General features: G+C 37.1%; 1 protein-coding gene across 2 annotated transcripts; it reads left to right on the forward strand.

The window, feature by feature from the left end:
- The first annotated feature begins 168 nt into the window (after positions 1–168).
- Positions 169–13,897, forward strand: LOC129766384 (bis(5'-adenosyl)-triphosphatase enpp4-like). 2 transcript variants are annotated; one of them, XR_008741460.1, is made up of 5 exons: positions 169–808; positions 876–1,557; positions 12,058–12,336; positions 12,401–12,803; positions 13,089–13,897. XR_008741460.1 is itself a non-coding variant. In XM_055766913.1 (4 exons), exons 1-4 carry the CDS (start codon positions 419–421, stop codon positions 12,682–12,684), a joined length of 1,635 nt encoding a protein of 544 aa, XP_055622888.1. In that variant the 5' UTR covers positions 169–418; the 3' UTR covers positions 12,685–13,897. The 2 variants fall into 2 exon arrangements, 1 of the variants encoding a protein (XP_055622888.1); XM_055766913.1 differs by having other exon boundaries at positions 12,401–13,897.
- The last annotated feature ends 73 nt before the right edge of the window (positions 13,898–13,970 follow it).

Below are 13,970 nucleotides of genomic sequence, written 5' to 3' on the forward strand. Positions count from 1 at the left end.
GGTATAAATTCGTCAATAGTATGGTTCCGCAAACCCTGTTTCCTTCAAACAGCAGTCTTCAGATACTCATTCGATCCGATAACAGTGCGCGCAGCGGCCGGTGCTGAAACCATAACCCACTGTCATCCGTCATCGTTGGGGTGAGTGCCTCCCTTCAGGCACAGCTGAGTTCCAATAAGAAAAAAACGAAAGGCATTGCGAGACAAAAACACAGCACCAGAAAACAAAATAAAATCACCTTTTTCTAGCAAAAGAAAGCAGGATATTTTTCCATTTGGTAAATGGTACCATTGAATTTGTGAAAAAGCAATCGCGAACGATGTGATTCGCGTTATTCCTCTTGAGGAAGCGTTGGGTAAGCGAGTGACATCCTGTGCCTGTGATTTGTGAATTGAGCAAAACAACACACAATCGCGCGATGATACTTCGATCGATGGTCTGCTGGTTCGTTGGCCTGGTGCAGCAGCTAGTTCTGCTGAATCTGCTGAGCAATGCTGCTACCGGGGTGGCAGCTGTTGACAGCTCCGATGCGGTGCTGATCATCGTTTCGTACGACGCATTTCGAGTGGAGTACTTGCAGCGCAATAGTACACGGTTTATGAATGACCTTCGCCGGAACGGAACCACGGCGGACTTTATGAGGAATGTGTTCCCCACGAAAACCTTTCCCAACCATCACAGCATAGCGACGGGGGTTTATCCCATCGTGCACGGGGTCATGGCCAACGGGTTGTACGATCATGGCCGGGGGAAGCTCGAGTATTCGTACGAGTTGTTTCACTTCAACGAAGAAATTGTGCCAATATGGGTAAGCGTTTTTTGGGTGCTAACGAGGGGGTGGTGGCAAATAAATTATGCGTTATTTTTGATTGCAGACTTTAAACGAGCTGAGTGGAGGTCACTCGGGTTGTATGATGTGGCCAGGATCGGATTTTGGCTACACAAAGAATAATGTGAGCTGTAGTCACGTGCAACCGTTCAACTTGACTTCGCCCTGGAACGAACGAGTTGATACGGTTTTTCGGTGGATCAGGGATCCCCAGAGGCCCGCTAATTTGGTGATGTTGTACATCGAGGAGCCGGATTACTACGGGCACATCTACAGTCCCGAATCGGATCGGGTGGCTCAGCTGATTGTGAAGCTGAACGATTTGACCCGATACATTCACGATAAAATCAGGGAGATTGGGTTGCAGGAACGCGTGAATGTGCTGCATATGAGCGACCATGGAATGGATTCGCTGATGGCGAAGAACTTTATCAACCTGACCGGTTTTGTGCCACCCGATATGAAGTATGATGTGTACGGAACAACGCCGGTGCTGCAGCTGGTTCCAAAGGTAAAACAGCAAACCGCCGACCTGTACCGAGCGCTGAAGAATGCTTCCGAGCGGGATGGGAATTTCGACGTTTATACGCTGGAGAATCTGCCGGCCAGATGGCACTTCAATAACTCCCAACGAACCGGACCGATAACGGCGGTTGCGAAGCTCGGGTACGGATTTGATGACATGTGGCAAACAGCAGAGTACTACCGGAAGCGGTTCAATGTTTCAAGTAAGGAAGACTCAGCTTTTTTTTTTCGGCGAACATGGTAGTTTGTATGTCTATAGTATGAAAGTTTTGCTGTGTGTTCATTTACGGCTGAAATTGCTGTGTATCGGAGACTACAGGAGAAGAGAAGAATTGGATCTTGGCTTTTTAAATTGAAAGAGGCATGCATACGGGTAATTATGGAATTGTTACCATTTCCCTAGTTCCAGTGAGCAGCGTTTCATTGAAATTTTTGGATAACAATTAGGAAAATGTCGCTGATTGTTATAATTTAAATGTTAACATGGGGTTTTGAACGTTGACTGGCCTAATGTACAAAATAAGAATCAATTGAAAAAAAATTATAGGAGGTTGTGTCCAAGATACGACCGCATTGTTGACGTAGAACAACGCTGTTATTTTATATAAGTCGCTTATTTATTCTTCTTCTTGAATGGCATTAACGTTCCCTGTGGAACTTTTGCCGTCTCAACGTATGCGTATTTATCAATACATAGTTGAGATTTCTTATGCCAAATAACACGTCTTGAATGTATTCCGAGGGGCAAGCTCTAGAATACGCGTGACCACAGTGCAAGTCGAAAGAAATTTCTTTGACGAAAAACCCCCCGACCAGAACGGGAATCGAACCCGAACACCCGGCATGATCATGTGAGACGCTAACCACTCGGCCACGGGTGCACTTGCGCTTATTTATACCTTCGGATATTATTCTATAATGTTATGAAACTTTAGAAACAACTGTTGCGTTGTTGTTGAAAGTTGCATTACTTTTTAATGCTCGAGAGAAGCGCAGCTGTCACCCTTAGTGGAGGAAGTTTTGCAACTGGCAAGCGAAACCTAATCACATACAAAATTCCAGAACGACATTTATTTTCTTGGTGACTATACAAGCGAAATAAACTCTTTTTGTTAATAACCTCGAAAACAGTAGCAATGCTTCATTATGATCAATATTAGCGCAAATGCAATCCTAGTTGAAGGCAGTTTTGTGACTGGCACGCGAACCTAAATAACTTATAACATTCCAATAAGACATTCAAGATGCTTGGTATTTCCTAAATATTTTTTGACACACAACCTCAACGTCTGCTTCGCCATAACGTCAGTTTAATGCATTGATGCATTCTTAAATGCACCAACGAAGCCCTTCTGATGGGGGAGAACAAACAATGTTAACTGCTTGGAAAAAGACTGAATTAAGCCACGCAGCTTGTACTCTGCCCATCGATGCGAATTCGCTGATGAGTTTATCAAGAGCGGCCGCCTTCTCCACCAGCGAGGAGAGCTTGATTTTGGTTGCTGCCTGGGTAACGGCGTTTACATTTTCGTCCAACGCGCCGAAATCGCCTACTTCGCTGTTGTTCGATGCGGTGTCACACTCGCGAAGGCTCGGTTCAATGCGAGCGCTTTTCACTGCACCAACATCGCGTGCATCATTAGATGACGCTTGCCTCGAAATTTTATTGCCCCTGGCAATGCGTTCGTTTTTTGCAGGGCTCGAGCCTGCCTTCCTCTTCTTCGTGCTCATCACACACTACGCGAAGCGTCCAATTTATGACGCGGAAAGAAAAACACAATACGAATAACGCGAAAAACGAACAGAAAAACCAAACGACGATATCCAAGTTGGATTACCACTGGTGGGGTCCAATCTTAGATCGAAGCGCAGCGAAAGCAAAGTGAACTGGATTGCTCAACAGTCCGATGCCGAATGAAAGTTTTCCTCAGCGAGATCCACTGTTTATACTCTAGGCAAGTATTCCCCTTCATTCTTCTACTTTTCCTTCGTTCACGGAGACTTGCAATCCTACGATTTCCCCTCCGTTAGTCGTCGATAAGTTGCTCGTTATTGACATCTCTGTTCGGGAATGCAGAGATGTTGCACACAAATGGACAGAACAAATGTATGGGAAAATGAAAACGCTTAAAGTTTTCATGAATTTAAACCATTTACAAACCAGGGGATTCTAATGTATAGCATAATAAACAAATCTTACGGAATTTTCGATTAGTTCAGTGTGTAAATCGTCAAAATCCGTTCGCGGCAAAAATAGTTATTAACGTTAACTTTATTTCATAAAAACGTGACCTGTTTTCTGATTTGGCACCCTTCATGAAAGACGTAGTTCTACGTCAAAAATATCACATTATTTGAACTCAAAACAAACGGTTTTCGAAGCTACTAGCATCTCTAACCATAGTAGAACTAATTGATCACGTATTTTCAAATTTTGCTACTGTTCATTCTTCGACCGAAGTCATATAGAATGGACAGAATGGCCGTAATGCAAATAAAGTAAAGATCAAATGTTTGAAACGATATTCTAGAGAGATCATGTCTCAGCTTTTGTCGGTTATCCTTGAATTTGTAGCAGTGACTGGATATCTGAATGATAAAGCAGCTGTTTTGACTAATATTTCGAGAGGGTGTACGAACAAATCAGTCGTTGAAAAATCTTTCGATTTAAGCAATACGAACAGCTGATACCCTTTACATCTTTTGCGCCTCAAACGCAAAACAGACGAAAAGTGTAGAAAGTTTTTAAGAACTAATTTTGAAAATGATCGGAATATGTAAAAATTGGCGCGTAACATATACAAGACTTGCTGTAAATTAATACAGAAGAAAATCAATAAACACAAAAACAATGGCAAAGGACGATATTAAATATCGAAAACATTAAATTCCGAAAATAGCTCCTCCGAGCGCTATGGAACGCGGTATAGTTCCATAGCTTTCGGAGGGCCAGAAGGATAGTCTGATCAAATTATTGCAGATAAATTTAACAGTCATTTCGCTAATAGTGTTCTGCTGATCAACCAATGTATTGAGTTTTGTGTTATACTGTGTTTTCTAAATTTACAAAAGTTCCTAAATTTTTCTGATTTTTCTTTTCTTGAATTTTCTGAAATTTTATGATTTATTTTTGATGTCTTTCTGATGTGTTTTTTCAGAAGTTTTTTTTTCGATTTTTTTCTATAGAGATTCTTAGGATGAAAAGGGTGTGAGTGATTCGATCGATTTCTCTTCATCAACTTTTCCTCTAGATAATAACTCAATTGCAAAAACGTTCCAATTTGAATTTGCTCTAGAATCCGATAGATGAGGTTCTGACCTATCTTCCACGTTGTACATCTAGGAATGTGTTTACAGCTGAGTCTTTCTCATTTTTTTTTATTTTAAAATTTTGAATTTTTGAAGTCAGAAAATTTCAGAAGTTCCATAAAATTTGGAAAAATACTCAGAAATTCACCAAAAACATAAAAAAATAGAAATCTCAGAAAAAATCAGGAATTTTTAAAAAATCTAAAAATTCAAAATATTTGAAAACTTTTAAATAATACAGAACTTTTAAGGAAAACCAAAAAAATGTCTGGAAAAAATTGAAAAAAAATCAGAAAAAATTGGAAAATTCTCAATAAAAGCCTGAAAAATAAAAAAATTAAAAAATTACAATTTTAAAAGATCAGAAAAAAATTTTAGAAAATTTCGAAAGAATTAAAATTTGTGAAAAAAAATCTGCAAAAAAAATTAGTAAAAATATTAAAACGCTCAGGAAAATTTAAAAAACTTTCAAAAATCAGAAACACACAACAAAATAAAAAATCAGTGAAAAATGAGTTAAAATAAAAAAAAAAATAAACAAAACTTAAAAAAATCAAAGAAATTCAGGAGAATTAAGAAGAATTAAGAAATAATAAAAAAAAATTAAACATCGGAAAATTCTTGATCCTCCTGGATTTTAAATAAATTTTAAATAATCAGAAAAAAATATTGAATAATTAAATAAACAAAATAATTCAGATAATTAAGAAAAATTAAGAATTATCAGAAAAATACAGAAAAACATAAAGCAAGTTCACGCCAAATAACGGCAAATTTTGACGCGACCCTCTTCGATTTTATGACAATTTGTTTTGTGTTTCGAGACATCGACATCGAGTTATCGATATTAATTCATTTTTTGAACAACATTTTTAAACACAACGTTTCCTAAATCGTTAATTAATTCTCCTACAACTTTGTCAAACATCCTATTCTAACCAGACGTTTTGAGTAACGATTTTCAATGACTAAATTCACGTGAAATTGCTCCATATCAACGCTTAATATTTCCGGAAAATTTTTTTTAAAATCAGTTAAAATCTGCAAAAAATCGGAAAAAACTAAAACAAAACAGAAAAAGTAGTAGAGAGAAAATTCGGAAAGTTCTTGAAAAAAAATCAGTAAATTTCAGAGAAGATCAGGAGAATTCTATAAAATAAGAGAAAAACGACGAGTGGGTAATGTCGGGGACATAACCGGAGTGACGTAGGACTATACAAAGGGGACAGCTTTTGCTAAATATATATTTTAAATATATTGTTTTATTTTCTTCTCCTACGTGAATACCTACCTATCTAACTGAAAAATGGATAAGTTTACTGTTTACTCTTTATGAATATGTTGAAGGTTCTGAACAGAACCTTTGATGTTGTGTTTTTGCGTTTTTTTTACCAACATTCTCAATTTTTTCTCACTATCTTATAGTTGCTTCTTGATATTTTTCTGAAGGCTTTGTACTTATTCAATGTTCAACGCCGGGCATCTTTTGGCGTATGCACATATCGTACAATCAAAATGATGGCTATGATAGGGAATGCATAGTGGTCCTCAGCTCATTCACTATCATATATTTCACTATTGAGCACATTACCGTACCTTAAACTGTGGTTTCGTAAACGAATGAATTGTAAGATTTGTAGTCTCCACAAACAATGTAAATAAAAATGAAATGGAGACGAACTTTACGATCTGTCGAGAAATAGATGAGCTATAAGCGTTCTGAAAAACCAACAGTGAATACAGGGACGGATGACCTTCGGATTAAAGTCCTTTAAAATAAGAACAGAGCAGCAGGAAATACATAGCTCATCATGTTGCTCCTTAGTTATGTTTCTATACAATGCAGATGTAACCTCAGTCAATTTTCAACATTAGTTATCAACCAAAGAAAGCAGTTCTTGCTACCGAGAAAATCGTGAATGCCATCCTGCATGAAGCCACTTTCAATTCGGGAACCATGCATGGGTTTGTGAGAACTGAATGATCAACTTAAAAGACCCCAACCACCAAGAAGTTCAAAAACGAGCATAAACAAAATAAATCAGTTCATATTATATATCATATTATGTCACTTCAGAATGCATTGGTATTGTGAATAACTTTTAATAACTCTTCTTTAAAAGGTTTAATGGCCCTGAAAAGCGCCGTGTTTTACGGTGGCTGGTTTTGCCACCATAGCAGTCTGTATAAACAATTTTTTTCCTTCTCCTACCTGCTGCCGTTTTGCGATTGCGTTTGCCACTCGCTGAAACTAGTTGTTGTCACCGAACCAAATGTGCTCTGTTCTGTAGGCGGGTTTTCTTATTGTCGTGAGCAGCATTGCAAGCCAACTCGAGCACTCGGCCGGCCGAAATTCTATAACCGCTATTAGGTATACTGGTGCTCCGGAACCAATCCGTTGATGCGATGTGATGTGAAACGATGCCATACAACCACACTGATTTACGGTTTGAAAGAGAATGATATATTTTTCAGCGTATCCGCGCGTTTTGTACTTTAGCGGTACACGCTCACAGGATAGAGAAAAATCGGCAAACTCAGCCAAAGGGGCGAGTCCAACGAGACGAACGAATGAGCGTTATAAGGCAGCGATGGCAAAAAAATACATTCATTACGATTTGTTCGCTCGTTGGATTCACATGCAGGCTAAAAAGGGTCCTTTTCAAGATCACAACATTATCTTTAATCTAAAGAGCTTATTGTTTTGTTATCACTCGATATCCCCATCTTGTTCGGCTAAACCTTTCTGTTTAGCGATTGCGTTTGCCACTCGCCACAGCTTTCACAGTTGGAAAATTTCTTCCCATCCTGCTTGTGACATGTTGTACAGTAAATTACATTTAACGCGACGTGCCGAAGCACCGCTCAGTGTCGCATTGGAGGCGATTTTAACCTGTAATTGAACATTTGCGATGACAGTGGTACAGTGTCGACTTTCAATGTGGGGTCATAATTTGGACCCCGAACTCTATGTTTACAAAAATGTCCAACTAAATATGTCGCATTACAGGTCCGTCAAATTAGCTATATGTCGGGCTAAATGTAAATTACTGTACTTTCAATCTGGAAGCAATTTAAGAATTCTTGAAATTGAATAATCGAGAAAGTCCCCAACCATCAATAAGTTCAGCACAACTGCCAAATTCTCATACTCATCATATCTTGGCAAACAAATTATGAAAAAATCAATTTGTGTTTTATTATTATTTTGGATAATATTTTAGAATGCATTGAACTGTATTACTCTTTTTTGAAAGGTTTATGGCACTGATAAGCGCCGTGTTTTATGGAATGGTTCCAATTTAGAAAACTTTGTACTCGTGGTTTTGAAAAAAACCATTTCGAACGCCCTCGATGCCGCCTTGTTCTGGATTTGCCACCAAAGCAGTTTGTGTAAAGAACAAACTTTTTCTTCTGCTACCAGCTGCCGTTTTGCGATTGCGTTTGCCACTCGCTGCAACTGCCTGTTGTTGTCTTGGTGTCCACGGAACCGATTGTGGTCTGTTCTGAATGCGGGTTTTCTTATCGTCGCGAGCAGCTTTGCCAGCTAACTCGATAACTTCGGCGGCCGAAACTATATATCGCCGGCTAGGTGGACTGGTGCACTGGTACTAACGCGCTCGGCCTAGCTCCCCTTGCGGAGCAATTGGCGGATACACCTACGGTGAATTGCAGACCAACACGGTTCGAGCGGGATTTTGCCTTTCCCTTCACTTTTCTTCCTTTGTCATGTCCAGACATGGCTGCTTGGGTTGGTTTGTTGATGTGTTGTGATGCGAACCGATGTGGTGTACGGTTTGGATGAGAATGATCGTTACGGCAGCGGAGCGGGGATTTTTAAGCTGACTGGCTGGCTCGAGAATTACGCATGTGTGAGACTGCGACCAATGTTTCGTTCATATTTTTTCTTTTTCCTTTCCAATCATGCTTCATTGTATTTCGCTGCTGCTCAGGTTGCCCGTTTTGGTCGGTACGATTTGAGGAGCACAAAATGGACCAATCAAAAATGGGCACATAGTGCATTTGGACAATGCTTGATATTTCACAATTATTCAATTATTTATCTCAAGAAAAATGAAATGTTATTCGTTATGATAGATGCGTAGATATATTTCCTATCAACTGATGCAAAAACCTTTGCGATCTATTGAGAAATGCTCGAGTTATAAGCGTTCCAAATCTTGCATTTTTTCCTATTTGTTCAGTGCCTAGATTTTCATTTCACCCCCTATATCTTCCGGTTAGACGTAGTCCTACGTCAAAAAAATTACGAAAAATTCTGAAAAACGCAGAAAAAAAAATCAAAATTTAAAAATTCTGAAAAAAAATTGAAAAATTCAAACAAAAGTAGGGAAAATTTAAAAAAAATCGAAAAAAAATTAGACAAAATTTAGTAAAATTCTAAAATTTTAAAAAACGATCTGAAAATAAAAAAAAACAGAGATCCGGAAAAAATTAAAATAAGAATTGAATGAGAAGTAGAAAAATAATTTAAAAATCAGAAAGAGAAAAATTCGTAGAAATTAGGAGAAAAAAGTTAAAAAAAAAAGAGATTAGAATATTTTGTAAAATTACGAAGAATACAGAGAAAAATCTGAAATATATCTAAAATTCAGGAAAAAATGGAAAGTTAAAGATAACCTTTTTTTATCCCATTTATTTATTTATTAGGCTCATTAGCATTTTATCTGTAACAGAGCCGGGTTTTTTTTATCGTGTACATGTACATATGTTTATGTTTCTATAAATTATGAATTACACAGTAGTAGTAGTAGCCATTTAGACGTTAGGTTGTCTGTTCCATTACATTATGGCAAATTACACTGTAGTAGCCATTTAGGCGTAAGGGTATTCTATCTGTTCTTCCATTGTTCAGCAGACCGGACAGCGGAGACAGTTGATATTGATCATTGTTGGGTTATTTATAGAACAGCAGCCCGATGTTTCTTGCAGGGCAGAGCAGTTGTATGGATGAATCGATCTTATTTCGACGGTGGATCGATCTCCATCGCTGATGATGGTTGCGTGGACGTAGTTATTCTATAATAACACAAAGACGGTCAATTGAGGGCCCTGAGTTTGAACTCACGATCGATCGCTTAGGAAGCGAACGCGTAACCAAGTGGCTACGAAGACCCCCTTGGGTAAAGATAAGCTAACTAAAACAAAATTAATAAAAATTCAAAAAAAATAGTAGAAAAAATCAGAAAGATTCAAAGAATTAAAAAAAAATTTAAGATCCAGAAACTTAGAAAAAATATTAACAATTCGGAGAAACGTTTATAAAAATTCGAAGACACTAAAAAATTGGCAAAATTTAAAAAAAACAAATTACGGGAAAATCATAAAATGTCAGGAACATTGGAAAAATTCGGAAGAAATCGAGAAGAATCAGAAAAAAAATATTAAAAGATAAAGAAAAATCAACAATTACAGAAAAAGCGGAAAAATAGAGAAAATGAAAAAAAAATATTTAGGAGAATTCAGAGAAAATAGAAAAACAATTTGCAAAAAAAATTTTAAAGTTCAGAAAATTCAGAAACATTTAAAAAAGTTAAGGTAACAAAAATTCTGAAGAACACAGTAAAAAATAAAAACAAATACTCTGAAAGATAACGAGAAAATTTGCAAAACAAAAACAAAAACAATCGAAAAATTGTGAAAACTCAGTTCAAAAAATTTTGAGAATTGAAAATGCAGAAGATGCAAAAACGCAAAAATACAGGAAAATCTAGAAAAATATGGAAAAAATTTAAAAATATGTGAACAAAAATAGAAAATTCAGAATTAGAAAGAGGAAAAGAATTTAAAAAAAACTGCAAAAAATAAAAAAACTTCAGAAATTTGCAGAAAAAGTTACAAAAAATCAAAGAAAATCAGCAGTTTGAATTTTTTTTTAGAAAGTTCACAAAATTTATAAAAAAAATCGGCGGAATTCAGAAAAAATAGAGAAATAAAAGAAACTCCTGGAAAATACAGAAAAAATCAGAAAATTGTAAAAAATGATAAAGTTTACAAATATTAGAAAATTGTGAAAAATACAGAATGATGAAAAAAAAAACAAAAGGCGGAAAATACAAAAAATCAGAAGAAATTGGAAAATTTCCTATAAACGGTAAAGTAAGTAAAATAATAGAAAAATGAAAACCAAAAGGAACATTTTAAAAAATCAGAAAATGCCAAAATACTGGAGAGTTCCAGAAAAATACAGAAAAAATATCTGAAAAAAATTGAAAAAAATTTAAAATTTAAAATTAGAAATAGAAAAAGAATTTTGAAAAATCAGAAAAAGACAAAAAAAAATGGAGAAATTAAAAAGAACAGGAAAATTAAATTAAAAAAATTATCGTACCTTCTGAGCACAAAATTAGAAATTTCATTCAACAATATTTTTTTTTTTATTAAAAGAAATATTCGATCGGAAAAATTGAGCTCTATTGCCGAGTACAATGGAATACCACAAAATGATGTTCATAGATACAATACAAGAAACGCGAATTAGTTGTTTATGTTTAGTAGTTTGTAGAACTCGTTGTTATCTAAAGGTATATATTTTTTTTAATTCGATGGCCAGAGAAACTAAACGTGCGCCAACAATGGCAGAGTTTATGGCAATGTATATGTATTTCACACGTAAAATCTGTTTTGTAAACAGGTTTTCATCAATTTCGTTTTTAATAATCCATTTATGTTTCCGATTTATTGAAATTTATAAAATTTATTTGCTGATTAAACTACCTTGTTCGTACTGATGATGATGATGTCGATGTTTTTGTTGTTTTGTTAATTTGCAAAAACAAAATTAAAATGAGCGTTGTCTACGAAAGTTTGAGCCTCGCGCGCGTTTGTTGGGTCTGGTCAGATGTTAATAATGAGCACTGGCAAAAACTGGCAAAAATTCCACAAAAAGAAATTTTTATGTGGGGTCTGAAGTGGAAACTGGAATTGGGATAACTCATTCAGAATTGTCGTAAACTATCTTTTTATCAGATGGTTATATCGAGTATTTCTGAGTTGTCTTGAATTGAGATCTCTGTCTGTCATGCTGTAAGTAGACACATTCAGATATTGGGTTCAATACCCAATTAGTCCAGGATCTTCCCGGGTTGGAAATTTACCTTGACATGCCTTGGGAGAAAACTTTGGACCTGAAGTTGAGAATATGATTATGTCAATTCGGCAGATAGAAGTTCATGCATGCAACAGAGACAGTTAACATTGATTTTTGTTTTGTAATATTGGTCTCTTAATTTGGTTAAACATGAATATTATCTTTTAGATAATTTGGTCTGTTCAAACCTCTGTGGGGGTATGAGGTGGATCATCATCATCATCATCAAGACTTGTTTAATTAACTAATGATCAGTAAATAATCCACTCTCGCCCCTTCGTAGTCACTCCGGAGACAAAATATGGAGTCCATGGGTACGACAACGAGCTTCCGATCATGCATCCTATATTTTTCGGCTATGGCCCAAGAATACAGGAGCGCAAAGTGGTGGAACCATTCGATACGGTCGACTTGTACTATCTCTTCTGTGAGATTCTGGGACTGAGTGCTCCCTACTTCCTCGAAGGCAGACGGGAGCACATTCTGGAGGTGCTGCGCAACGATTCACGTGATGACGATGACGATACGGATGGCGGAACAACACGAGCGGCAACTCTCGCCAGTAAATTATTATATCAACTATGGTTTGAAGTGAACTTTCTTGGTACAATATGGTTTGGTTTTAGTAATCTTCACCGGTAGTTTGGTGGCTTCGTTCGCGCTGGTCAGTCTGCTGTCGTGTTTCGTAATTAGACAACGGCGCCGCCGGGAGAATCAGGTCCCACCGTATCTGTACGACGAGACGGAATCGTTGGTGGATGAAGGCAACAAGTTGCTGCCCTCGCATCAGCAACCCCAGCAGCATCATCACCATCAGCACTATCATCCGCACCATCACCACCGTCATCATCTGCACACCAATATCACGAGCGCCTCCATCAATGGGGATGTGGTTTCAATAGATGTTTGAGTGCCATCCCGAGGATTGGGAAAGCGAAGGATGCACGAATTCGTTGTAAATAATCGTTGTTCATTCCTACTGTTCTGTGTTAATTCTCTTCCATGCGATCCTGTTTCCCGTCCCTGTTAGTAAGTATTGTTCAAAATGATGTCACGCTGACATTAAATCTAACACATATCAATCAGCGAAGAAACAATTCCATGTGTTATTCATGTTACGAATTTTAAAACACTGGCGCGCGCGGTGATTTGTAGACGAACAATAAGTATTGTGACAATACGACGCGATAGCGTCGCATATCATTAAACACACACACACATGCTCTCCACACACCCACAAATACACATTTCGTTAGTCAATTAACCATTTTAACACGCTAAAGGATATTGTTAAAACAGTCATATCTTTTAAAGGCAAAACTTAGTCAAGTTCACGAAGAACGCAAACATCGAATTTCTTTGAATTGAAGCTGGTGAGGAATAATCCACGTAACCCACATTGAAGTGAATTGGAACATCAACAAGTGGAAACACAGAAAAAGCCATAATATAATATAATAACAAAACAAAACAAAAAACATATTTTGTGAGTACGACAAATATTTTATATTATGATATAAAGAACTATTACAACTCGCATCCTCTGTCGATCACTCTATACATTTATACATATACATACTTCCGGAACTGTTGCGCGTCGTTGAGCGATGATGATCGGGAATTGCAATTCGATGGGTAAAGTTCAAGTCCTTAGGATACGGTTTTCTACCCGCTACTGCTACGACGAGGCATATGATTGATGGAAATCAGAATAATTTATGACGACCGGAGAGAATCAAAAATAGGGCGAGCGAGCGAAACCAATTCTTGTGATATTTTTATACAGATCAAATCATCTAACTTTTAAGCACTGCACCCGGGAGGTACTACGGTTGAGGGAGATTGAGATACGTAGTAAAAGAAATCCACACACGACGGCGAGCGAAAGCGCTAAATGAGCATTAGAGAGGAGGGCGGTAACATGTCCGTGAAGATTCAAGATAGATATTGTAACGGTTCCCTTTTCCTAAAAAAACAAGAATAACACCCAATACAGGAACACTGTTGAAAGACGGCAAAGATTTATTTCTTCTCCTTGCTTTAGCCTTCCCTCCAAACTAAGATGGAAACTATGGTCAATAAATAAACAAAAGGTGAATCCAAACAAATTCTATGGTATGGTATATGCGGAGTTTTTATTCTAAGTTCTCTAACAACTGTTCTGAATCACATGTCCATCAAAGGTTGCGCAAATAG

The sequence above is a fragment of the Toxorhynchites rutilus genome, chromosome 1 (assembly GCF_029784135.1).
Source record: "Toxorhynchites rutilus septentrionalis strain SRP chromosome 1, ASM2978413v1, whole genome shotgun sequence".
Taxonomy (NCBI): Eukaryota; Metazoa; Arthropoda; class Insecta; order Diptera; family Culicidae; genus Toxorhynchites; species Toxorhynchites rutilus.